Genomic DNA, 27,741 nt, shown 5'->3' with positions numbered 1-27,741 from the left:
CCCGCGTATCGCAAAAAAAAAAAAAAAAAAAAAAAAAAAAAACGGTGCCGAGCAGAGTGTCTGGCATAGAGCAGGGGCCAAATTAATATTTGTTTAAGAATGAACAGTAAATATTATTAGTAGCTTGGATCTTGGGCAAATTACTTAACCTTCCTAAGCTTAGTTTTCTCACCTGTAAATGAAGATTAAAACTTACTTTACAGGGTTGGCCTACAAATTATATGAGATAATGCATGCCAAATGCCTAACACATAGGTTCTTAAGTTAGTTTCTTTCCCTTTATGCTTTATAAACTCTTGTAAGCTTTTCTAGATACATGACCTCATTTTATTTCTATAGTACTTCTCATTAGCCTCATTTTATAGATGAAAAAGACCCAGGGGTTGAGGCAAAGCCTCTACAGATAATGAGAAGCCAATGGATAAGTTTTATAAGCAGAGGAGTGACACGGTGAAAGCAGTGTTTCATGAAGATTAATCTGTTGGAGGCCTTTAAGATGGGCTCAGTTGAAGCTGGAGAAATATTACTTTGACTACTATCATAAAAAATCAAGTTTAAGGTGATAAGGGCCTGCACTAGGTGACAGAAGAATGTTTAAAAGCCTAATAAATTAAGCGACTGAACAGCCACGTAAGCAAATAAATAAATGGCTGAGAGTTTTCAAATATGGTTGGGACAATCATGGTACCAACACAAGCAATTAAGAAATCACACATGGCAAAATGGTTGACAGAATACCTTCCCTCCAATACCTAGGCAGAACATATGGCAGATAGATGGCAAACATTCGAGCCCTGTCTTCAGTGCCGTTGCAGATCTTGCTGGATTTCACCCCTTCCACTGGCATCGCCACCTGGACTAGAGCATGCTATGGTCCTGTGGATTCTGCTTTCTCTAGAAGCAGTCTGGTGAAATGGGGATCGGGGCAGTGAGGAATTAGAAGCAAAGGTTTTAACCCCCAGAACCTTGGCTAGATCGCTTCTTTTCCTTCCCTAGAAAATAAGTAGACTCATTTCTCCTCTCTCGCCTCGTATGAAGACTACCGACCCCCTCTAGATGAGCAAAGACAGCTTTTTTTGGCGGCGTGTTCAGCCACCCCATAAGGGTTCATACTCCTACTCGGCGGCGGAGCTGAGCCCCTGGCGGTGAGCGGGCGTCACTTCCGGCGCGCTGACGCTCAGTCCGGCGTGCCGACGCCTGCGTCAGCAAAGAGCGGGGTTGGGGGCACCCGGTTTGAAGTCGTGCGGGTCGGAGGACTGCTGCCTCAGCCGCCGTCTCAGACCCCTGCTCCCGGGCCGCGGCAGGGACGAGCCCTGGTAGGCGGCGGGGCAGATGCCCGAGGGCCCGCGCCGGGACATCCTGCGCTGCACCGGCCGCTCCTGTCTGCTCCGTGGCCTGGGCCTGTGCCGCTCCGCTCCCTGGAAACTAGCGCCTCGGCAGCGCGGCGCGTCGCTCGCGGGGAGCTCCGAACCGCCGGCGCCCGGCCATGGCGGTCTCCAGGTGGGTCTAGCTTCTCCCGAGCGGACGGGAAGGCGGCCCGGGCGAGGCACGGTCTCCTCTCGGAGCCCCCACTCTTAGAAAGGAACGGTTCCCATTGTCACTGGGCTTGGGCGCCTTCCTCCCCAGACTCCGCGGTTCGCCCCTCGGTCTGCGGGGGTTTGGGCTCGGGTTACCCCTCGTAAATCGGTTCAAAAATGTCTTTTTTGTTGTTGAATAGACCCTTTGGCGCGTTAGGGCTAGTTTTTCTCTTTCCTCACCATGTTTCTCTTCTCTGGTTTCTCTTCCCCCTTTCAGTTCTAGGAGAGTCTCTTCTCTTTCTGAGCATTTTAAGGCCGATCCCTAACCTCCATTTCACGGGAAAACTTGGTAGCAACTGTCGAAGTCGGGGAGATTTTGAGTTAATATTATCTACGTGACCTTCTAATTATGTTAAAATCTTGTGTTTACGGCTTTAGGGATATGTTCTTTCCTGAGGACTTTTTCCTTACATTATAGTATAATTCTTCCCTTTGTTTGACAGTACACATTCAGTCGTCAGCACTGTAATCTTTAGCAAATTATTGTATTAGCATCATTTTTCTCAACTAAGGCGTGAAAGATGTATCGCGAGTCTTACACTAGTTTAAAGCGATGCCCATCGATAGGAAACTGTAGAAAGACCAGCAAGACATTTATTTGTTTAGCTATAGAAGGAAAGTTCTCCTTTCCTCCAATATGAGAGAGTGGGGGGAGTACATTTTGTCAGAGGCTTGAAGTTAGTGGACATGTGTGTTTGTAAGTGGGGGATAGTCGCCCACCATATGAATATATAAATATATACATTATAAATACATTGATATACAAACTTAATATGGTATTCTGTTTATAAGGTGGTACAACGTTTAAGGAAATGAGTAGCTCTTGAAATTTCGTTCCTGAGTCGACGGTATATGTTCACAGTATTGGTTATAGTTTTATACAGACAAAATGAAAGATTAAAGAGCGCCTAATCTGCTTGGCCAATGTTAATATATTTACAGAAGTTTAGAGCACCTGAACTTCTGAATGAATGAGTGAGTTTTGAAAGCAAGTGCTTTTTGTTCTTGACATTGGATTTCAAAGGGTGGTGCTCTTTTTTTCCATAGATCTTTTTTATTTAGCTTGCCAAAATTCTATCAAATTCTACTGTAAAAGGAAAGCCTGTCATGGTCTTATTAAAGAGCTAGTCCTGTGCTTATTTTGGTAATATAATAGGTTCACAGAAAACACTTTTGAGACACTTTCTGGTTTGGGGATACTGTCAGTCCTTGACTTTTTCATCTGAGGATTCACTTTGGATAGCAAGCTTTAATATCAAGCTGGCTTTCTCCATGCACTGAGCACCTATCTTTATTAACTAAATTTCCTTTTTCCTTTTGGTGTGGAATACAGACTCATTTTAATACTTTATTGTAGAAAAGGTGGAAGATGGCTCAAGAGATAAAAATCATATTTGCTAGAACCAAATCTAAAATATTTTTTGCACTGTTTATATCAATGTGTGTAACTGAAAAGAAACTGTAATATTTTTAGAACCTTGTAAGTATTTCCAATAGAAGGGAAATATTAAGTTCAGATTGCAAGATCCAGAAATCTAGGAATAATATTTGACTTTGGTCTCCCTTCCTTTCCCCCAATCTAGCTAGTCCCCACATCCAACCTTGTCAGTTCAACCTTTCTAATCTTTCTCTGGCCAGTCTTTTTTTTTCCATACGAATTACCACAGTCCTCCTCCATACCACCATCATCTCTAATCCGAGATACCTGTAACAGCAGCCACTCTGCTCTTCCTGCCTCCCATGGCATCTCTTTCTAATTTATACTTCATTTCAGTTATATTATTGTTTGCTAATATGCTATTTTTTTTTTTTTTTTTTTTTTTTTTTTTTGCGGTGCGCGGGCCTCTCACTGTTGTGGCCTCTCCCGTTGTGGAGCACAGGCTCCGGGCGCGCAGGCTCAGTGGCCATGGCTCACGGGCCCAGCGCTCCGCGGCATGTGGGATCTTCCCGGACCGGGGCACGAACCCGTGTCCCCTGAATCGGCAGGTGGACTCTCAACCACTGCGCCACCAGGGAAGCCCGTAATATGCTAATTTTAATATGGCCTTTTTTCTGCTTAAAACCATTTAGTTTTCTGTTGCCTTAAGATAAAGGCCACATTGCGTAACAAACACATCTTACCAGATCATTTGTGATCTGGTTCCTACTTTACCTTTTTAAGCTTCATCTTGTCTCAGGTTCTCTGCATCTCTCTCTCTCTTCTCCACTCCCCTTCATTCTGAATCTTTGTTCTCACCTGCAAGTCTTTATCTCTGGAACATTTTTCCTACCTCCCCCACTTCCCCCCAAGTCTGGCTAATTCCAACCTTAGTTTTTAGGTCTAAACCCTAAGCCTATACATATATCACTTTGTTTGGGAAACCTTCTCTGGTTTTCCTTCATCTGAGCTCTTTGCACCAACGTGTACTCCTATCAGTCATATTTATCATACTTTGTAAGTGATTGTTTAATTGTTCTCTCCCCTGCTTGAGCATCAGCTCTGTGAGAGAAGGGAATGTCTTTGATCTTTCTATCCCCGGGAGAGTGCCTCGTTCCTGGTAGGTGCTCAATACATTTTTTAAAAAAGGAATAAGTGAGTGCTTTGTTTCTTGTTTTAATTCCTCTCATGATTTTTCTGTAATTTATGTATAGTAGAGTATTTCTGGTGTTTTTCAATGAGTGCTTCTGAGTTTTACAGTTTTCCCCGAGGGAGAAAAACTTTATAGCTTTGACTATTAGCCAGAATTATAATTTTAAAAATATAATAAACATTGTCAGAACTAGTTTTATAAGTTTATAACCTAGTACAATTCTGTGATAGCATGGTCTTTTATAATGCAAATTGGATATAATGTAACCCTGCATTTTGTGCAATCAAAATTTTTAGACCCCACTTAGTTTTGTAAAGGCCTAGTTTTAATGTACTTTGAATTATAAGAATGTAGCAAATCGTGAAATGTATGGTCAACTCTTGATCCATGGATGAGTTAAATCTTGCCACAAACACCCCCCCCAAAAAAACTTTGTGACTTTCTAAAATTGCAAATACAATTATAGCATTTGAAATTCTCTATAAAATGCAGTGAAATACTACTTAAAAATGTATGACTCCTTTAGACCCTAAATAAAAGAGCATACACATGTAGGAGAACAATGTTGCCCTTAAGATGTGAATACTAGAAGGTCAGCCAAGCTCACTCACTGGCTACTTGACTTGCTCCCATAAAATCAACCTCAGCAAAAAAACAAATTAGTATATATTACAGGCTCTCAGTGTTGTTTGCAAACAGTTTGAATTATAATTGTTAAATCTTTGAATACTGTTTTGTAGAGGCTCACAAGAGCCTCTCTCCCTGTATTATCTGTCATCTAGTTGGGGTTGAGTCACCAATAGTAGAGGGAACCTTAGAGGGATTGTTTAAACTTATGCTTATTACAGAAGGTGTGGGTGAAGTGTGTGATGATGATATTGGGTTCCATGGCTTAATACAGATTTTTAAAAAAGAGTGTTTTTAATACCTTTGCCTGTTTATGCCACAATTGATTGACTGTTGTTAGCTATTATGAACTTAGTTTTTCCTTCATCATATAGAGAAAATGTAAAAATATAATTTAGAGAATTTTTCCTGAGTGATCTCTGCTATAAAGTTCATGTCTAAAATGTCGAGACGGTAATTATGACTTGACTGTTTTAGAAGTCGTGCCTTAAGTCTGTGACACATATTCTTTGCATTTAAAAATGATGCCGTGTTCAGAAAAGATTCAGGGGAAAAAAGGGAACACACCCTCTTATGGAAGAAACAAATTGCTACATGTGAGCAGAACTTTACTCAGTTTTGATAATTCTCTCTCTGCATTGCTGATACTTCAGATAAACATTGTTTCAATGGCCTGTTCTGCCAAGTAAAAAGAGGTTTCATGATGCGGGGGCAAATTACAGTGGGTCCTTGCTCTTGACAGGGAAAATGCTAAAATAATCTTATCTATAGGACAGCACAGGCTGCTTATGTTTGTTAGGCCTATTTCTCCATTATTGCTAATTTCTATCCATTATAAGATTGACAGAAGGCACTGTTGTAAATTGAATTATATCAAATATTTTGTTATTTAAAAAATGTAGGGACAAAAAGCTAGGAAAGGTGGAGGAGGCATTATATAAGTGTATCCATTTTAATCCCTGTGGTAAATTCCTCGCTGTTTTAGTTGATTTCTCAAAGTACTATACACATAACAAAATTCACCATTTTGAAGTGTATAATTTCAAATGACGTTTTAAAACCACAGATATTTTTCCTGCAAAACCTAGATTTTGTCTTTAAGATAAAGTCATGCAGGAGGTGGAGATTAGAAAAAAACATGGCCTGAAGGACATAGCACAACTTGGTTGTCCTTTTTCAGCACTCATTTAACTAGTATTTACAGAGTGCTTTTTATGTTCTAGGTGCTGGAGATACAGCAAAGAACAAAAATGGAGTTCCCATTCTCATGGAGTTTGTGTTCTAGAGTGGGAGTGGGGGGAATGTAAATTATCTAGCATGCACCTGCCCTTGCACCTGGCTTTGGTGTGGTTTCACATCTTCATATTTGTTCTTAGTGTCCTATGTTGTATTTCAAATTAATCTACTTTCTTGTTTAAAAAACATAACGTTAACATAGTTTCAAATAACCCACAGTAGGAACTAGAAGGCATACATTTTAAAACATCAGTCTAGACAATTCTTGGAAGTTGTTTCTTTTGACCATAACTTCCTTGCTTGATGATATTATGTAGGACTAAGTACAGTGTTCATATCAGCTATTTAGTTTCTTATTCCCTAAGTAACACAGAAAAGTAAAACTTCAAATAGTAAATGTAAAAAATGTATGACAAAATGGACAAACTTCACTGACCAATCCCTTTTAGTTAAGATTACAAAGCCATCCGTGTGAGGTATTCTGCCAGTAGACCTTCCATAAATTTTCAGAGTGTTTAAATTTATTCTGAGAATATTGAGATTGGAAGTAGATTGAGGAAGTTATATCTTATACTTTTTTTTCATCCTCAAATGGCTTAGGAGTGGAAATGCAATATATATATATGTTTATTAATGATGAAGTAGTAATCTAGGACACATTTTATAGTTCAAAATGCATATGATTTCTTTTTATATTTTTACTTTATGAATTACCATAATGCGAACAGCTGAAGTTAGATTGCAATTGCCAGCATAACCTCTACAAACTCCCACGTACTTTCCTTTTTCTAGGCAGTCTTTTTTTTTTAACCACATTTTTTTAAAAATTGAAGTATAATTAATTTTCAACACTGTATTGGTTTCAGGGGTACAACATCGTGATTCAGTATTTTATAAGTTATACATCATTTAAAGTTATTATGTGCTGTACAATGTATCCTTGTTGCTTATTTATTTTGTACATAGTAGTTTGTGTCTCTTAATCCCACACACGTCTTCCCATTCCCTCTTCCCTCTAGGCAGTCTTTAGAGCAGTTTTCTGAAATCACAGGTTTGTAAAATAAACATGAATCATATCTTTTATAGTTATTTCTGTGAATTAAAATCCAAATTGAAAATGGGCCAGATTATCATCATCAGTAGATTCATAACCAGTGGATACTGTCAAATATAATTGCCTTATGTTTTATTAAAATTATTCATCTACAGTTTTTGGTACCTTCCATTCAGCTTGACATCTGTTACCTCTTTCTCCTCCATCTGTCTATCCTTCGGCGAATGAAGAATGTCATTTTTTCTATTAGCTGTTATGCAACATAAGGTTTAGTCAAAAGAAGTATCGTGGTAAGTACTGTGTTCCCTCAGTCAACCCTTCTTTTAACTTCCTTTTTCTGTTGATCACCTAGCCTTCAGACCTCTCCCTCATCAAGGGCCCTGTCTGCTCTCCAACATAATACTCTGTCTCATGCCCTTTCCTGTCCCCTACCAGTTCATTATACCAGCCTTTTCCATTGTGGCCTGGCGCTGATGCTTACCCTGCTTGCCTCATAGCTGGCTATCTTGGAGTAATAGGTCAGATTGCCCTCTTGTGAGATCCTGGTCTGCACATCCCTTTGTTCTTCCTTTTGTGTGGCATCTAATCTGTTGTCCTGGAGAGAGGAATGGAGAACTCCAAAAGGGGCTTTGAGTCTAGAGGACTAAAGAAGCATTCTTGGGTCCCCATTCCTCTATTCAGGGAGGCATATTTGGCCATCAAAAGGTGGGAGATGTGAGAATAAACAAGCCTGGAATTGGATGAGAGGGTGAGCCGATCTGCTCCCCTCAGGGCAGTTGGCTGGTGAGGGAGCAGAGCTGACATGACGTGGCATCGGGATAAAAGACTTTGAAGAAAGCAGGAGGAGCTGTGTGGTTGTGAGGCAGAGTCAGCATTAGGTTAGAGAGGAGTCGAAGGTCTTTGAGCAGGATACAGTTCTAATGAAGCTGGGTAGCAGAGGACTAAAGGAAAGTTTAGGAAGGGTAGAAATCATTGAAGGAATACAGTGCCTACTGCACGGTCTTTTTCGTCTTGCTCTTTGGAGCAAGTGTAATTGCCATGATGTTCAGATTGCTGAAGTACTGCTGTGTTCATCTTTTCACTTACTGAAACATTGCCTTAGCATCACTTCTGTTATTTTTATAACTTGTTTTTATGTAATATAGCTATGACAGATGAAGGATATTTCTTGAAGGAAGCAAAAAAAATTGTAATATAGCACCCTCTTTCTTTGCTTAAAAATGGTGCTTAAACCTGTCCCCAAGAAACTTGAACTTTTCTTTATCTATAATTTTAATTACAGTAAATACCAAGTATTCAACAAATAGTTGACTACTGTGCAAAGACACTGCAAAGTATTGTGGGGGACAAAAAGAATCATTGAAGAAAGTGAAGCCTAACGAGCATAAGACAACATGTGACAAATTAATGTAAAGACACAAGAATTCATAATAATGCCAAAAAATGCATAATAAATGCCAAAATGGTTATTTAAGATGGGAATCCCTGTGGATTTTAGAAGAGGATGTAATAGTATAGTAGTCTGAGATGGTTTCAAGAAGGTAAAGGACTTGAACTGAATCTTGATGGGTGGGAGCTAGCTGAAGAATTGGACCAAGAAAGACATTCCAAGTAGAGGAAACAGGGTAGACAAAATTGTGGAAACCAAAATGGACCCTGTTTGGGAGATACTTTTTTGTTTTTGATTGCTATCTAGTAGGTAAGGGTGAGCCAATGAAAGTTTTAGAGTAAGGTAATAATTTGATCAGAGAGTGCTTTAGGAAGTAAGTTTAGCAATGAGATCACATTAGTGTGGAGTTATGCTCATCAGGCAGTTGAAAGTGTGGCACTGGAGCTCCCATATGGGCTAGGTTTGGGGATTATTTTTACTGTGTTATAGTTTAAACAAATTACAGTTTCCTACAGGAGAAATGGGTGAGAGATGGGCAGCCAAGGATTGAATCTAGGAGAATGTTCATATTAAGAGTGTTAAGAGGGCTCCCCTGGTGGCGCAGTGGTTGAGAGTCCACCTGCCGATGCAGGGGACACGGGTTCGTGCCGCGGTCCGGGAAGATCCCACATGCCACGGAGCGGCTGGGCCCGTGAGCCATGGCCGCTGAACCTGCGCATCCGGAGCCTGTGCTCCGCAACAGGAGAGGCCACAACAGTGAGAGGCCCGCGTACTGCAAAAAAAAAAAAAAAAAAAAGAGTGTTAAGAGTAGGGAAACCACAGAAAGAATTAAGAGTTCAGAGAAGAACAGGGTAACAGAATGTTGTGAAAACTTAGGAAGGAAAATATTTTAAGAATGGGGTACTTGCTGAAATCACATGTCATAGAAGAGTCATGAAAATTGGATTTACAAAAAAAAAAACCCATTAGATTTAGAGCTTAGAAGTTCATTGGTGACCTTCAGGTGTGCTATTTTAGTAGTAGAAGGATAGAAACTTGATTTATAGGGATTAAATTGTGTATGGTGAGGAGATAAAAGAAGTGATTTTAAGTACTTGTTCAAGATGCTTGGCAGCAAAAAGAAAGTGTTCTAGAAGATGGAAGTCAAGCAGTTTATCTTCTCATTAAAGATGGACCTCTGGATATTTGAAGATAGAAGGGAATAGATTACTAAGGCAGTGATTTAAGATATTGGAGAAAGGATAATTGAATGAGGGTAGAAGGAGATGGTAAAAAAAAAAAAGTAGCGGGACTTTATGTAAGTCTTGAAGAAGAGAGGATTGGCTTTTCATCTGAAATTGAAAGAGGATAAATGTAAAGACCTTTAGAGGTAATGAGTAGAGAACGAGATAATTCTTGTTCCATAATCTAGATATCTACTCAGTCCATTCCTTTTTAAGGAATAGGGAGTGGCAACTGGGACTTGAGGAAAGTGGAAATGATTGGGGAAAACTGTCAATTTTATTTTAACTTTTTACACATGGATTTATAAACAGGTTAGTATTGTCACTTCCTTAGAGTGTTCATTTTGCAGCCAGCTTTGCTTTTAGTCACAAAAGCAGAAACTCCATCATCAAAAAAGGAATTATGGGGACTTCCCTGGTGGTCCAGTGGTTAAGAATCCGTCTGCCAATGCAGGGGACACGGGTTCTATCCCGGGTCCAGAAGATCCCACACGCTGCAGGACAACTAAGCCCGTGCGCTGCAACTACTGAGCCCGCTCATCACGACTACTGAAGCCTGTGTGCCTAGAGCCCTTGCTCTGCAACAAGAGAAGCCACTGCAATGAGATGCCCGCGCACCACAATGAAGAGTAGCCCCTGCTTGCCGCAACTAGAGAAAGCCAGTGTGAAGCAACAAAGACCCAGCATAGCCAGAAAAAAAAGGGAATTATGAAGTAGTTGAAGTCTTTCCAGAGGTGCAGTCTAGGGAACTTTGCATCAAATAACTCAAAGATATGACAAACACTGTGGTATATAAAGGAAAAAAAAAAACCCTATTAGAACAAATGCAATGATGTGAAGCTATAAAATATGGCTAAATCTAGTTTAACCCTACCAAATAAGAGGTTAAGCAAAGTTAAGTGAGCTTCTCTAAGTCTTCTAACAAGTGACAAAAGTAGTGCTTTGTCTCCTAACTTCCTATCTAGTTTGTTTTACCATTTTACCACTGTTTTCTTGTAAGAAAGTCCTGGATTTATGTGAACTGTACATATACAAGAGAGCCCAATATTGTTATAAAGAATGCATGCATCATATGCAAATATAAGTCCACTGTTGCATGAATTTGACCTAAGACATAATCTTTATAATAAAACATTTAATCTTTGATAATTTTGCCTGCCATAGAATATAGATTTAAAATGAATATTTGCCTTGATAGAAAGTTGTTTATAGGTTATTTAAAATTTCTTTTTGCAAATTTCATTGAGCAGAGGCATCCAAAATCAGAGTCATGGAAATAGGCATTTATTTATTGTGAAGGTTCAGAGAGAGTTTCAGTAACTTTAACATCATAATCAGTTACAAAGATGAAAATACGTCAAAGAGCATTCTTAGGGTTATGTATGGGATGTATAAGGAAAGTCATTTTATGGGGAAGGGATTTGGGGTCTGACTTAGTGTTAGAACTTTAAGAAAACCAGCTGTCAGAAAATTTTTTTTTCTCCCTTTTGTCCCATTATCTGTGAGTCACTGTTCACCAAATCCTGTAGCAAGGCCTGAAGAATGAATGGGTAAAGACAAGTATTTAGATAGCCTTGAATAGATAAGGAGAAATATTGTGTCAAAAGGTGGGGTGTGTTTATGCACAGTGTATAAAATAAATTGATTTTTGCATGTTTTTTAGAAATAATTTCTATAAAATCACTCTGTGTGCCATTCAGTATATTGGAAGAAAAAATGTGTTGTATTACTCTTTTTTTCCCCTTTATTTCACTGGCTTTAATTACCTCAAATATTTTTCTTGAACTATGTTCTTCTTACACATACCCTTAACTGTAAAATTTGAACCTCGCCTCTTAGTGTTTTGTTCTGAAGCAGTTGAAAAGTTTTCATAGTACCCTTAGCCTTCTTGACTGAAAAAGATCTATTTTAGTTATATATATATTTTTTACCAGTTACAGTGATTTTGTGCTTATCAGTGACTGGCTAGTTTTATAAATACTGCCCCTTCGAAAAGAAAAAGTAAGAAGAGAAGGAAGAACCCTGCTTGTTTCATTTGCCCCCTTACAGCTTTATATTTTCTCGTAAAAGGTTTTTAGAGCTTTGCTTTCTAATTTTTTAGCTCTTTGTGAAAGAAAAATAATCCCAGAAGTAAAATATGAGCCTCTTTGCAGTTTATTAATACTTAATGCTCACGCTTAACTTTGGGACCTTGCTTGCTTTCTTTTCCTCATTAGATGACATTTAAAGGTGTATTCTCTAAATCTCCCCTCATATAGGATTGGGCACAATTAATATAACCTTGCCCCTTTTCACCCTTCATCTTGTTTAAAGTACCCATTTATTCTGGATATGAAGCCGCCTTCCTTTCATTACCTGTGGCATCCATTTACCTCATTGAGCCTGGTGAGTACTGTGGTGGAAGGGCTAGATCTTCTACCATGTGGACAGCTGGTGGTAGTTACTGGTTTCTTTGCCTTTTTAAAATCTTAGGATTTTCCTGTATCTCAGAAACAAAGGGACACAGTTTTCCATTTCTCCCCACTTATTCCAGGTATAAGGCATTGTGGTTTTAATCCAAACCGTTTGTTGGATAAGTGGCAGAACTGGGATTTGAATTGTGGGGCTGTGGCTCTGGAATTTGTCCCATTATGCTATTTATCTTTACAAACTCTTTCCTCAGAGATCTTATTGCTGTATCTGTCACTTCTATACGAATGACTCATATATCTATATACCTTTCATCTCGAATTTCTCCTGACCGTCAGATCTCTATTTCAACTATCCTTTTTGGTCTCCCCCAGCTTTCCTGTCCCTGCCACTAATAAACTTGTCATCTTTTCTCAATAACATTTCTTCCACTAGTTATTCCCATATCTTTTAATGATATCTTCATTTCTAAAATTCAGAGTCTCAGAATCCTTTCATTTCCTTGACATTTCATGGAATTACTATACCGTGGTGTTTTACTTCTGCAGCGTTTTCCCCAACTTCTTTCTAGTCTTAGATTGTAGTTCAGGTCTGAAAGTTCTCTAAAAGAACTTTCCTTCCATTTTACTTCATGCTTCACACTGCTGCCAGACTAATCTTTCTAAAGCATAGCTCCAGTCCCATCACTTTCTTGACCCAAGACTTTCATGGCTGAGCTATAATTCAAGGGTCTCCACAATATTAGCTGAATCTTCCACTGTTCTCTTAAGTGTACCCTGAATTACAACCAGGCTGTTTTACTCACTTCCCTAAATATAGTCTCCTTTTATTGCTGTTCTCTTCTTATTCCCTCTTCCAGATGTTTCTCCCCCTTTTCCTTTTTACCACCTCATCTCCACCAGTATTGAAATTTTTTTCTACCATTAAGGTCCAGCTCATACACCATTTCTTTTAGAAAGCCTTCTCAGTATTATACAGTTGGGGATGTAGTGTTTGTTGCCTCCATTCCCACTCCTCAAAGCACTTTGTACATCTTTTCTGACATGTGTCTTATTGTATGTGTCCATGCATGTACAATACCTGTATTTAACCCCATATTCTAATTGTGTATTTGCCTTACCCATTCACTCCACCTCCATAGCAAGTTCCTTATGAGTAGAGGTTAGATTATCTCCTGTGACCCTACCATAAATCTTTCTTCATAGGTGTTTAATATGTACATTTACTGACTCAGACTTATACATATGAAGAAACATTTCAGAATAAGCATTATATTTTTGTTATTTTAGGCTTGACCGTCTTTTTATCTTACTGGATACTGGCACTACTCCAGTTACAAGAAAAGCTGCTGCACAGCAACTTGGAGAAGTGGTGAAGCTTCATCCCCACGAACTAAATAATCTCTTATCTAAAGTAAGAACTCTTTTTTTTTTCTTTTAGTATAATACAATTGTAGAAATTTATCCATGGGCAGGAACATAAAAGTAGAGAAAGAAATTGTCTTATTAGTGACACTTTGTGGTCTTCAAATTCCATTAAATATCTCAATATTTCTCCAAATATTTTAAAATTTTTGCCATTTTTGTTTGTCACAAGGTTTAAAATATTTTGTTTTTTGCGTCAAGTTTGTTTGACAATATAGAAACTTTGGCCTGTGGCACAAATTTGAATCTGATCCAATTTGGTAACAAAGTAAGTTGTTAATCTAGTTTTTTAGTGGTCTAACTTGTTCTTAGCAGCTAATAATTATACTAGTTGGCAATCTTCAAATGGATGAGTACTCATGGGTAATGGTGGAAGTATATGAGAGGCTAGTTGTTACATTCTTAGTTATTAGCTCTTTGAAAGTGGAGGCTTTCTGCTTTGGTGGATAAGTATTTTCATAATCCTAGCCCATGTTCTTTCCCTAAGCAATGCTTTATTTTTACTGAACTCTGTGGGCTTGTGGAAGTGTGACTGTATGATAGTAAGCAGCAAATTCCATGTATTTAATTCTCTGGCATGCAAAGTAAAAACAGGAGTGCTTTGTATCTGTGTTTAGGGGGGTGGGAGCGGTGGATAGAGGATAAGGTGGGAAGCAGTATGATAGCCCAGATATTGGAAGACTCAGTATATCCCTGTTCCCACCAGTCTTATCTCATCCTTTCATTCTGATTTGTCCCTCCCTGCTTCCTATGAGTAGGAGTTCTAAGCCCTTTGTCATCATACACAAACCTGCACTCTATTGTTCCTGTCATAGGGGCTAACAGCGACTCTCATTCCAACGCACTTCCCACTTAGATACTATCATAACTTTCTAACCAAGATGTCGATGAAGAGATAGTGATTTGACATCTACAGGCTCCATATTCTCAGAATGGAGAAGGGTGCGTATTAGGCAATACCATACTCACGTGAAAGGTGTGGGGATAGAGAGGTATATCCATTTTTTCTCATCCCGAGGGAAGAGATGGAGGACTAAATGAGCTGAAACTAGAGACAATGAACAAGACTAACTTGTGCTGAACTGAGAAAAGGTTTCCAGACTTCCAAGTGAGTTCTGGTCTTCTTAACTCAGACCCCACCATATGGCTGCCATCAACTAATTCCAAAAGAGGCAAAGTTTGTTTTTAGCACCTTCTCACCTCCTATGCCCTCTCTGTCCTCGTGTTTTCCTATTGCCTTTGGTTTTATTTTTTTAAAAACAGCTTTATTGAAATATAATTTACATACCATACAATTCACCCAGATAAAATGTACAATTCAGTGATTTTTACCATATTCACAGATATGTGCAACCATCACCACCATCTACTTTTAAAACATTTCTATCACCCCCAAAAGAAACTTCATGCCTATTACCAGTCACTCTCCGTCACTCCCCCTCCCATAGCCAGTCCTAGGCAACCCCTAATCTACCCTCTGTCTATAGATTTGCTTGTTTTGAACATTTTATATAAATGTGTGACCTTTTGTGATTGGTTTTTTCACTTAAAGTATTATTTTTAGGGTTCATTCATATTGTAGCATGTTTTGTTTTATTCTTTTTTATCGCCAAATATTGTTCCACTGTATGGATATGGATAATGCTGTATGGATATAGCACATTTTATTTATCTCTTCATCAGTTGATGGACATCTTGGTTGTTTCCACTTTTTGGCCTGTTATGAATAAAGCTGCTATGAAAATTTGTGTGCAGGTTTTTGTGTGGATGTATGTTTTCATACATGGGTGTATACCAGAGAGCAGAATTGCTGGGTCATATGGTAACTCTGTTTAACTTTATGAGGAACTGCCAGACTGCTTTCCAGACTGGCTCCACCATATTCCATTCCCAACAGCATGTTTGAGTGGTCGGATTTCTCGACATACTTGCCATCACTTAACTATTAACTGACTTTGTTTATATCCGTACCAGTGAGTATGAAGTGTTATTGTAGTTTTGATTTGCATTTTCCTGATGACTAATGACGTTGAACATCTTTTCATTTGTTTATTGACCATTTCTATATCTTCTTTGGAGACCTGTCTGTTCAGATCCTTTGCCCATTTTTAAGTGGGATATTTGTTCTTTTATTAATGAGGTGTAGGAGTTCTTTATATATTTTAGATACAAGCCCCTTATCAGGTATGGGGTTTGCAAATGTGTTCTTCTAGTCTGTGGGTTGTCTTTTCACTTTGTTGATGGTATCCTTTGAAGCACAAAAGTTATTAATTTCAATGAAGCCGAATTTATCTTTTTTTTCTTTTTTTAAATACATCACTTGTGTGCTCTTGAGATCATATCTAAGAAACCTTTGCCTAACCCAGGTTTACAAAGGTTTATCCCCATGTTTTCTTCTAACAGTTTTATAGTTTTAGCTCTTATTTTTAGGCTTCTGGTCTATTTTGAGTTAGTTTTTGTGTCTGGTGTGAGGTAGGGATTTTAAGTCATTATTTTGTTGCTCTAGTACCATTTGCTGAAAAAAACCTTTTTTCCCATTGAATTGTCTTGGACTGTTGTTGAAATCTGTTGACCATAGACACATATTATTATTTTTGGACTCTAAATTCTATTCCATTGATCTATGTACCTGTCCTTCTGCCAGTAGAACACTGTCTTGATTATTGTTTCTTTGTAGTAAGTTTTTTTTTTTTTGGTAGTAAGTTTTGAAATCAAGAAGTGTGAGGCTGCCAACTTTATTATTCTTTTTCAAGGTTCTTTCGGTGATTATGGGTCCCTTACATTTCCATATAAATTTTAGGACTAACTTGTCTATTTCTGCAAAAAAGCCAGCTGGGATTTTGATAGGAATCGTGTTGAGTCTGTATTCAATTTAGGGGGTATTACTATCTTAACGATATTAAGTCCTCCAATCCATGAACATGAGGTGTTTATTTAGGTCTTATTTAATTTCTTTCAGTAGTATTTTGAATTTTTTGTAGTCTTCAATATACAAGTCTTGTACTTTTTTTGTTAAATTTATTAAGTATTTTATACTTTTTGATACTATTATAAATGAGATTATTTTCTTAATTTCATTTTCAGATTGTTGAAAGTGTACAGAAATACAGTTGATTTTTGTATATTGATGTTACATCTTGCTCTCTTGCTGAACTCATCTTTTCTACTAGTTTTATAACTCTTGTATTAAGTAATGGGACTTAATGAATAATATGCACTTTGCTTTTTAGTATGTTAAAAACTATGTTATTTTTAAAATGCACTTAAGCATTCTGTTTTGGCCACTTTGAACAAACAATATTTTTTGTTACATAACTATTTAATTTTTAATTTTTTAAGGTGTTGATATATTTAAGGAGTACAAATTGGGATACTCGGATTGCAGCAGGACAAGCTGTTGAAGCTATAGTGAAAAATGTACCTGAATGGAATCCAATGCCAAGAACAAAACAAGGTGCTTTTAAGTGGAAAAGTAGTTTGCAGTAAAAACTACACATTTTATATTTTAGTAATTTCACTTTTAGACTTAATTTTCATGCTTTTAGGTGCAGTCTTGTCAGGAAGTAATATTGAATAAGGTGATTTTTCACCATGTTTTAAAAAACATAGTAGACAAACAATGTTTTCTCATATATGTTTTATTTATTTTTCTTTATTTTTTAAATTAATCTTTATTGGAGTATAGTTGCATTATCTCACATATATTTTAAATTATTCTACAGTATGCTTGATTTAGAGATTATTACTTCCCTCAAGGATTTATGTTCTAAAAAAAGAAATCAATACAGTGTAAATATTTGAAACAGTCTATTTATTCTTGTTGCTGGGAAAATAGTGAAATTGTTTACTAAATTTAAGCACGATTATGTGTGGATATTTGGAGGGGTCAGTCTTTAGTTTTTTTTATGTGTCTTTTAGATGTCTTTAGTGGAAATTACTTGTTTTCTGACTGCCTATTATATATGACATTTAAAAATGAATGTATGCTTTTACAAATTGATAAAGGTATACATCTTAATTAAGTGAGAATTTAATATGGTGCAAATGCATTTCATTTTCAAGTCACTTTGATAACATGACTTTTATCATATGTCTTAGCTCGTCTAAAATTTTTGCTTTAATTTGCCTCACCTATTATTTTGAGGGATTGTGTTAATTTGTCTTCTCTCATCAAAAGAAATATATAACCAGAAGAAGTTATAACTTGTTTTAGAAAAGAGCCTTTTCCATTCCAGCCTATTACTCAAATTCTTTTCAAAACACACTTTAAAAAAAATTTTTTTTTTTGTCCTTGCCGCGCGGCTTGTGGGATCTTAGTTCCCTGACCAGGGATTGAATTCACAACCCCTGCAGTGAAAGCGTGGAATCCTAACCACTGGACCACCAGAGAATCCCCCAAAAAACTTTAAAGTAGTTACAGCAGCATTAAAATATATAGTAAGGTTGCTTGTTATCATTAGAAAACTTTAAGGTATTCATAGCAGTTCCCTTTCAGTTTAGCAATTATACTTTAGTTTACAGATGAATTATATGCAGATGCCAGTTAAACAAACTATTAAGTCAGTGAACAATTACAGTACATTTAAAAATTTACAATGGCATAACCTTTTTGGGAGGAATACAGAACATTTTATAGATAGTTTTAGACCCCAGATGGATATTTAATTTTAGCGATTTGCCAGGAGATTGTAATTTGTTTTATATTATGAGAAATGAGTCCTATTGATTGAGTACTTCCTTTATGTCCTAGATATTCCTCAGGTATAGGGAATGATGATGCTCACTAGTTTTATTTATAATCTATGAGTGTGTTTATCTTCCAATTTATCACTATGATAGACTACCTTGGTATTTTTTAACTGTTTAACAGATAGCACGATTTTTAACATACATATTTCAACATGGGGATGCATTTCTTCATATGACATTGTGCTTTCATAGTCAAAAAGTTATACACACACCCACTGACATTCTGATACTTTGTAGTAAGGGAGCCACCTACTAAATAATTTTTTCATAAATAAGAGTTGATTATAAGTAAATTCACAGTAGCTTTTCTACTTCTTCCACATTTTACTTTTCTTAAAATATTACCCTCCTCCCTGCCCCCCTGAAGTGATGCTATTTTCTTTCGTTCTATACTTTGGCTATGTAATCAAATTAAATGTTTTTAAACCTCATCTAGAAACTACTTCAGAAGGTGCTATGGAAGATTCGTCTACTACAGATCGATTGAATTTTGACAGATTTGATATATGTAGATTATTACAACATGGGGCATCACTTTTGGGATCTGCTGGTGCAGAATTTGAAGTACATGATGAAAAATCAGGTATGTAGTAGTAGTCCTACAGAAAAAAGTCTGAAATGCGTGCATTCAGACCAATTTGTTACCTGGCGTGCTATGTTATCAGTCATACAAAATCTAATAGATGTCATGAAATGCAAATTCACTGAAGTTTTCAGTTTGAGATGTGGGGCATGCAGGTGGGGAAGGTAACCAGAAGCACTTTGTCTAAAGCTACCATAGGAATAGTTTTCTTCCCTTAGTTGAATATGTACTATATATATGTATATATGTATATATGTATATATATATATATATGCACCATTAATAGATACATATTAATATTTCAGTATTTCAATTTAGAAATTGTAAAGTGGTACCCAAGAGCTTCAGTTGAATAGATTTTAAAAGCCAGGATTAGTACAGATTGTGGTAATGTTTTCACAATTCTGGAAATTTAAGAGGCTATGATAGTTTCCTTTTTATCATATGTTTTAAACATTTAAATAATTGGATCTACTTAGGCTGATGACCAAAGCAAAAACTAAAAATGAAAAATAAATCTTAGGTAGGTAATTGTCCCATTATCTTTAAACTTACAGAATCCATCTGGATATAAATAAATGTTTTGGCCATTCAAGATTGATGCCTTGAGTGGAAAAAACCTTGATGTTTTTAATGGATTTCTGTAAGTAAATAAGTTGCTTTTTTGACTAAAACCAAAACAGAACAGTGTTTTGTTTTGTTGCTAATTTATCATTAGTCAAAGCATATCTAAGTTAATGAAATGATCTTCAATTTGTTCATTTAAAAAGATGTCAAATACCCATTTCTTCTTTCCTAATATACTTTGTATTGAAAGATCTAGTGTAATTATTTATGGAGAGAATTAAGAGGAGAATTTGTTTAAGTTCCAGAAAAGCATAGTTTTTTTTTTTAATAAGGGAGGTAGAAGTCTTCAAAAACTTTCCAATTTGAAAAAAGTTATCTCTAAGTTTACTAATTAGTAAGTTTACTGATCTTACTAGTGTACCCATGGACATCATGAGAGATCATTGGCCCTTATCTAAGGATAAAAGTCAGTGTCACTTTTTTCACTTAAAAAAAATATGTTTTTGGGTCGTATCTTAAAGATTCTGATTTAATAGATCTGTGGAGAGTTTTGGGAAATTGAATATTAAAAGAAAAAGCTCCAACAGATGACTGATATGTAAGCAGGATTGGGAACCCCAATTTTCTTGGAACTCAGTTTTTAATGCTGATAAGTCATAGCATGCCGAAGAGTGCTCATTAAAACCCTCTAATTAGGTTTTCTTTAAATATCTGCTCATCTGTGTTGGTCTCTACATATTTATAAATGACGCACATGATTTGCATAGGTGCCAGTCTGAGTTTCCTTTGCAGTTGGTTACTTTCCCCAATAGTACTTTCCCTGGAATGAGAGGACCAATTTTAGGCTCTTTGTAAGTGTACTGAACTTATGATCCAGCAGCCTTCATTTTGGATGCTTAGTGTTTTTCCCTCTGGGTAGAGTAGCCTTAAATTTTTTTTTTAATGTAGCTTTAGAGAGATATAATTCACATATGATAGAAATCCCCATTTTAAAAGTGTCCAATTCAGTGGCTTTTAGTATATTCACAATCGTGTGTAGTTAATTTTAGAACATTGTCTCAAGAAGAAACCCTGTATCCTTTAGCAACCACCCTCCTATCCCTCTACATCCTTCCCTTCTCTTCCCAGCCCTAAGGACCATTAATTTACTTCCTGTAGCTATAGATTTGCCTACTATGGACATTTCATATAAATTGAATCATATAATATGTAGTCTTTTGTGACTGGCTTCTTTTTACTTAGCAGAATATTTCCAAGGTTTATCCATATTGTACTATATATATTAGTACTGTTTTCATTTTTTTTCCTAAGTAGTAGTTACTACTGTTACAGGGTGTATCAGTTTTAAATTGTGATAGAATATAGATAACATAAAATTTACCATTTAATCATTTTTAACTGTACAGTTCAGTAGTATTAAGTACATTCATATTGTTGTACAGCCAATCTCCAGAACTCTTTTCATCTTGCAAAACTGAAACTTTATACCCATTAAACAGCAATTCCATTCCTTTTTCCCCTCACTCCCTGGCAGCCACTGTTTTACTTTCTGTCTCTGAATTTGACTACTCGAGGTACTTCATATACATGGAATCATACAATATTTGTCCTTTCGTGACCGACTTATTTCACTTAACATAATCTTTCATGTTCATCTATGTTGTTGTATGTGTCAGAATTTCCTTCTGTTTTAAGGCTGAAAAATATTCCAGTGTATGTTTATACCACATTTTGTTTATCCATTCATCCGTCAGTGGACACTTGGGTTGCTTCTACCTTTTGCTTATTGTGAATAATGCTACTATGTACGTGGGTGTACAAATATCTGTTTGAATTCCTGCTTCCAGTTCTTTTGGATTTATGCCAAGAATTGGAATTATAGGATCATATGGTAATTCTGTTTTTGATTTATTTTTAGAACTGCCATACTGGCAGTTCCATAGTGGCTGTTCCATTTTACATTCCCATCAACAATCTATGAGGTTTCCATCTTCTCCACATAACCTTGTCAACGCTTGTTATTTTCTGGCTTCTTTGGTAGTAGCCATATTGGTAGGTGTGAAGTTATCTTATTTTATTTTCTGGCTGAATAACATTCCATTGTATGAATATCACATTATGTTTATTCATTCATAGGCTGAGGACATTTGGGTTGTTTCCACTTTTTTGGCTATTGTGAATAATGCTGCCAATAAATGTTCACGTACAGATTTTTGTGTGGGTGTATGTTTTCATTTCTCCTATGTAGATACATAAGAGTGGACTTGCTGGGTCATATGGTAACTATGTTTTACCATTCGAGGAACTGCCAGACTGTTCTCCAAACTGGCTTCACCATTTCACATTCCTCTAGCAGGATACAAGGATTCCGATCTCCACATCCTTGCCAATGCTTGCTTGTTATTAACTGACTTTGACTATATCCATACCAGTGACTGTGAAGTGGTATCTCATTGTAGTTTTGATTTGCATTTTTCTGATGACTAATGATGTTGAACATACTTTCATGTGTTTATTGACCATTTCTGTATCTTCTTTGGAGACCTGTCTATTCAGGTCCTTTGCCCATTTTTAAGTGGGATATTTGTTCTTTTATTAATGAGATATAAGAGGTCTTTATATATTCTTTATATAAACCTCTTATCTGATATGTGATTTACAAATATTTCCTCCCATTCTGTGCATCTTTTCAGTTTCCTGATGGTAACCTTTGAAGCATAAACGGTTTTAACTTTGATGAAGTCCAATTAATCTTTTTCTTTTGTTTCTCGAGCTTTTTGATGTCATATGTAAGAAGCTATTGCCAAATCTAAGGTCATTTACCCCTGTGTTTTCTCTAAGAGTTTTATAGCTTTAACTCTTACTCTTAGGTATTTGATCTGTTTTGAGTTCATTTTTGTATGTTGTGAGGTTAAGGATCCAACATCATTCTCTACATGTGGCTATCTTGTTGTCTCAACACCATTTGTTGAAAAGATTCTTCTTTCCCCACTGAATTGTCTTTGCACCCTTCATGAAAACCAGTTGGCTGTAGACATATAGTTTTATTTCTGGACTCTCAATTCTATTCAGTTGATGTCTTTCTTTATGCCAGTACCTCATTGTCTTGATCACCATTGCTTTCTGGTAATTTTTAAAATCAAGAAGGAGGGTGGGAGGGAGGGAGATGCAAGAGGGAAGAGATATGGGGATATACGTATATGTATAGCTGATTCACTTTGTTATAAAGCAGAAACTAACTGACTAACTAAATAAATAAAAATTTTAAAAGTAAAAAAATAAAATCAAGAAGTATGAGCCTTGAACTTTGTTGTTCTTTTTCAGGATTATTTTGGATATTCTCAGTCTCTTGCATTTCTATATGAATTATAGGATCAGTTTGTCAGTGTCTGCAAAAAGCCAGCTGATATTTTGATAGGAATTGTTTTGAATCCGTATATCAATTTGAGAAGTATTACTGTCTTACTATGAGGTATTATGATCCGTGAACATGGAATGTTTTTCCATTTGTTTAGATCTTTAATTTCTTTCACCAGTATTCTGTAGTTTTCAGAATATAAGTTTTAAATTTTACTTTTGATGTTATTGTTAGTAGAATTATTTTCTTAATTTTATATTCAAGTTGTTTGTTTCTTTACATCTTTTTTCCCCTCCCTGTTCTTTTTTTTTTTTTTTTAAGAAGATGTTGGGGGTAGGAGTTTCTTAATTTATTTATTTTTGCTGTGTTGGGTCTTCGTTTCTGTGCGAGGGCTTTCTTTAGTTGTGGCAAGCGGGGGCCACTCTTCATCGCGGCGCGCGGGCCTCTCACTATCGCGGCCTCTCTTGTTGCGGAGCACAGGCTCCAGACGTGCAGGCTCAGTAGTTGTGGCTCACGGGCCTAGTTGCTCCGCAGCATGTGGGATTCTCCCAGACCAGAGCTTGAACCTGTGTCCCCTGCATTTGCAGGCAGATTCTCAACCACTGTGCCACCAGGGAAGCCCCACCCCTCCCTGTTCTTTAGATGAGGGAACTTTGTATAGCTTTATCTTTGAATTCACTTAATAAAACTATTATAATTTACCCTTTTCAAGTGTATGATTCTATTTTTTTAATAGTTTCTGTTTCTCTAATGAGGTATTCTATCTATTCATCATTGTGACAATATCTTCCTTTACATTTAGCATTGTTATATTAGCTGCTTAAAAAGTCTTGTCTTCTACTTCCAACATCTGGGTTGTCTCAGTGTTGATCTCCATTAATTGTCTTCCTTTTGGGAATGGGTTACATTTTCTTGATTCTTTGTATGTCAGTTAATTTTGGATTGTATTCCTCACATTATAAATGTTTATACTGCAGGCTGGATTCTGTTACATTCTTCCAAAGAGTGTTTTGATTTGTTTGGTTTAGTTGGTTGTTTTTGCTTACTTGTTTTAATAAACATTTAATTTGGTGAAACTCAAATTGCAAACTCAGTCTCCTTTGTACTGGGCAACAACTCAAATCCCAATTCAATTTTTAGCTTTAGTTGGACTGTTTGGAGTCTGCCCTGTGCAAGCATAGTTCAGAGGTCAGCCAGAGATTTGGCTGAGTTCACAGAATTTGGGCTTTCTCTCTGGTTCTTCCCTTTCTGGGTTTTTTCTGTCTACTTTCCAGTGGCTATAGTGATCCCTGACTCTCCTCTAATTCTGCAAGCCAGACAGATTGGGTTTTTACACAACTTTTAAATGTAGGGCATGGCTGCCCTACATACCACGGACTGGGTCTACCTTTAGGCTAAAAACGTTCAAAAATGGGAAACTTACCTAATGCCATGTCCTTCTTCCAGGTATTGATAACTCCTCCAAGTATATGCCTAATTTTTATCTCTTTCCAGTGCCTTCAGGTGGTTGTTTATTATATTTTACCTAGAATTTGTTATCTGTGGAGGAGTAGTCCAATAAGAACTTAATCAGCTATTATTGGAAGTTAATCATTATAGAACCATCTCTTGCAACTTAGCTAGTTTAAGCCCAAATTTTTATTTTTAAAATAATACCTTTTGATCTATTTTCCACTGAAATATTGAGGGATTTTTCTTGGGACATTCAAAATCTACTTTTATGCCTTTGTCTTTGTTATTTGGGCTATCAGGACTGTGTCATCTCAGAATACATAAAGGCCACACTTGGAATAACCATGTATTTGTTGAGATCTTTTTCTGTAAAATAAAATCTAGATTTTTTTTAAAGCCTGGTTAGAGCTCTCAGAGAATGTATGAGATTAGCTATAAAATAATAAGATTGGTTTATTTTTATAGGAATAGATCTCATTATATATATACTTGATAATTGACAGTAGGGCAATGGGGTAATCTCAGTGAATTTTTGTTAGCTAGAGTGTTTTGTTAGCTAGAGTGTTTTGTTAGCTAGAACACCGTTTTCCAAGACCCAGTAAAATATTTACTCTATTAGGTAATAAAGTTTATGACATGTTCAGAGGTTGTGAGTGTGGTTTGTTTTATTATCAAGAGAGGTATTCTAATGGTTAAATTTTTAAAAAAATTTTTATCGAGTCTGATCTTCACATATTAGAAAACTACTTAACTGATTTGAAGAAAATGTATTTCTTCTTTGTTTAAAGGTGAAGTGGATCCTAAAGAGAGGATAGCACGCCAACGAAAACTATTACAGAAGAAACTTGGCCTTAATATGGGAGAAGCTATTGGAATGAGCACTGAAGAACTCTTTAATGATGAAGATTTGGATTATACCCCAACTTCAGCAGCTTTTGTAAACAAACAGCCTGTAGGTAAAACCTCTGGTTGGTTGATTGCAAGTAATAATACAGGGGATTTGCTTTATTTTGCTATGCAACTGGAATTTTAAAACATGCGTTTTTTAATTCTGCTCATTGTTGCTTAGCGTCACCATAATTTAGTGTCTTCATAAATTGGATTTCTAGTGGTAGATTCTTAGGAGACAGAAGTTGCCACCTACCTCATAGACATTGGACTATTAGATAAAAGGTATGGTACATCTTTTAGGAGACACTGGTGTTGAAAAATCCTAGTTGCATCAATTGCTCTTTCTTTGTTCTTCAATGAAGAAAAAAGAATATTTCAGAGGGTGGGAGATACTAAGGGCTATCATAGTCAGATATGATGATACTAGAAATGTTTACAGCTATGATTCTTTTATTTGAGAAAGTAACAAACATGGTGAAAACTTTCAAACAATGCAGAAGGGCACACAGTAGGAAGCAACCCTTTTTAAGTTATTTGTGCATTTTCCCTGAAATTTTCTCTGTATACATAAGTTCTTTTAAGCCATGTCCACCTTTTCTCACTTCATATGGCTTCATATATCAGTATATACAGATTGATCACATTCTTTTTTGACAGCTTTATGCTGTTTATATGGCTGTACCATAATTTTGCTCTGTATTTTTCCTGTTCCTCTGTTTTTCCAATTCCCAATGGATGCCTGTAGGCTTCTTTTTTTTATACCATAGACTCTTTTTAAGCTCCAGTAAAAGCTGTGGCTCTCGCCTCAGAAAAATTCACATACATGTGAGATATTACCTTTCAGGGAGTTTAGTGCTCTTTCCTCCTGCTCCTGCAATATCCTTTTAGGGATCTGTGGGTCCCATTAAGAATTCCTGCTTTACGTGAAACCCATATCTTTCATTTTCTTGGCCTTTCCCTTTGCTTAAGAGGAGAAGGGTTCTATTTGCCTTTATACAAGTTGCCCTCTAAACCATTAGAATTTGTAAACTAAATTTTTTGGCATTGAGGGGTATGTGATGATGATGGAACTTTTGCCGGCAAGGGGGAAGAAAAGGCAGATTCTGGAGGGAAAAAGAAGAGTACAGAGGCAGAAAATATAATAACAACCAGGAAGGAATAGAAAGAAATGAAGTACAAAGGGACGCATAAGATGTAAATAAATAATAAAGAAGACAAGACTTCTCTGGTGGTGCAGTGGTTAGGAATCTGCCTGCCAATGCAGGGGACACGGGTTTGAGCCCTGGTCCGGGATGATCCCACAAACCGCAGAGCAGCTAAGCCCGTGCGCCACAACTACTGAGCCTGCGCTCTAGAGCCCGTCAGCCACACCTACTGAGCCCATGTGCCACAGAAGCCCACGCACCTAGAGCCCATGCTCTGCAACAAGAGAAGCGACTGCAATGAGAAGCCCGTGCACTGCAACGAAGAGTAGCCCCCACTCACCACAGCTAGAGGAAGCCTGTGCGCAGCAACAAAGACCCAACGCAGCCAGAAATAAATGAAATAAATAAGTAAAATTTTTAAAAATAAAGAAGGAAGACAATAGAATAAAATAAAGGAAAACAAAAATGTAGTAATGTGATCACAGTGTGGTATTTTGACATGGTGTAGGGAAATGAGTGGGTAGGTGTATTAGAGAAAATGGGCTATAGACAGAATAGTTGGATATGGGATGGCAGCAGCAAATTTGAGATTTGCAGGATCCAAGTTTGGTTGCTGTAGATGTTGCGGACCTTTGGGAAGAGTTGCTGTGGTTAGTTGTTGCCATAGGGTCATCACTGCTACATTGCCTTGTGTATATGCCAGTGGTCCCTGGACCAAGTCTGTAGCAGGGCACCCACACCAGTGAGCCTAATTGGTTGTAGAAGTATAAATTTCAATTGAATCTTAATCAGTTAAGGGCAGAAAGGATTTTTAGGCTTGCGCTCAAAGCATTTTTGTTCACATCCCTAATAATGTCTCCCATGAATGCAAAAGAGATCAAAAACAGTATGCAGTGAGTGATTAAGAGGGAAAAAACATATAGGCTAAGTTAACTATAGGACACTGGCCCAGTTACTAAAACTATATGGCTATAGTTATTTTTATTTTTTTCAGTAGAAGATGATTATCATTGTTTAAAAATTGACATTCTTTATTATAACCTTTGGATGGTAGTGTGGTTTTTTTTTTTTTTTTTTTTGCCTGTGTTGGGTCTTCGTTGCTGTGTGCAGGCTTTCTCTAGCTGTGGCGAGCGGGGGCCACTCTTTGCGGTGCGTGGGCTTCTCATTGCAGTGCTTCTCTTGTTGCGGAGCATGGGCTCTATGCACGTGGGCTTCAGTAGTTGTGTCTCACATGCTTAGTTGCCCCGCAGGCATGTGGGATCTTCCCGGACCAGGGATCAAACCCATGTCCCCTGCATTGGTAGGTGGATTCTTAACCACTATGCCACCAGGGAAGTCCTAGTATGGTTATTTTGAAGTCTCACCTCTTCAAAGCCCTCACTGGGGTCAGGATCATACATTTTTGCCTTATCTGTGACAAATGAGCATTTCCTGGCAATTGAAAGAATAGGGGAGAAGGAAGAAGAGAGTGAAATTATGGTACAGT

The 27,741-nt window shown here is 37.0% G+C and overlaps 1 protein-coding gene across 1 annotated transcript in view; it reads left to right on the top strand.

Moving 5' to 3' along the window:
- Positions 1–1,198: 1,198 nt before the first annotated feature.
- BTAF1 (B-TFIID TATA-box binding protein associated factor 1) overlaps positions 1,199–27,741 on the top strand; it is a 95,006-nt gene continuing 68,463 nt past the window's right edge. Inside the window, exons 1-5 of the mRNA XM_060102021.1 lie at positions 1,199–1,500; positions 13,376–13,499; positions 16,850–16,964; positions 18,696–18,842; positions 25,008–25,171. Of these exons, the coding sequence (XP_059958004.1) occupies positions 1,487–1,500; positions 13,376–13,499; positions 16,850–16,964; positions 18,696–18,842; positions 25,008–25,171 (564 nt within the window). The 5' untranslated portion in view covers positions 1,199–1,486. The remainder of the gene's footprint in view (positions 1,501–13,375; positions 13,500–16,849; positions 16,965–18,695; positions 18,843–25,007; positions 25,172–27,741) is intronic.

This window comes from Mesoplodon densirostris, chromosome 1 (assembly GCF_025265405.1).
Source record: "Mesoplodon densirostris isolate mMesDen1 chromosome 1, mMesDen1 primary haplotype, whole genome shotgun sequence".
Lineage (NCBI taxonomy): Eukaryota > Metazoa > Chordata > Mammalia > Artiodactyla > Ziphiidae > Mesoplodon > Mesoplodon densirostris.
Note: the sequence above shows the minus strand (reverse complement) of the source record. Positions and strands in the feature narration are given on the sequence as shown.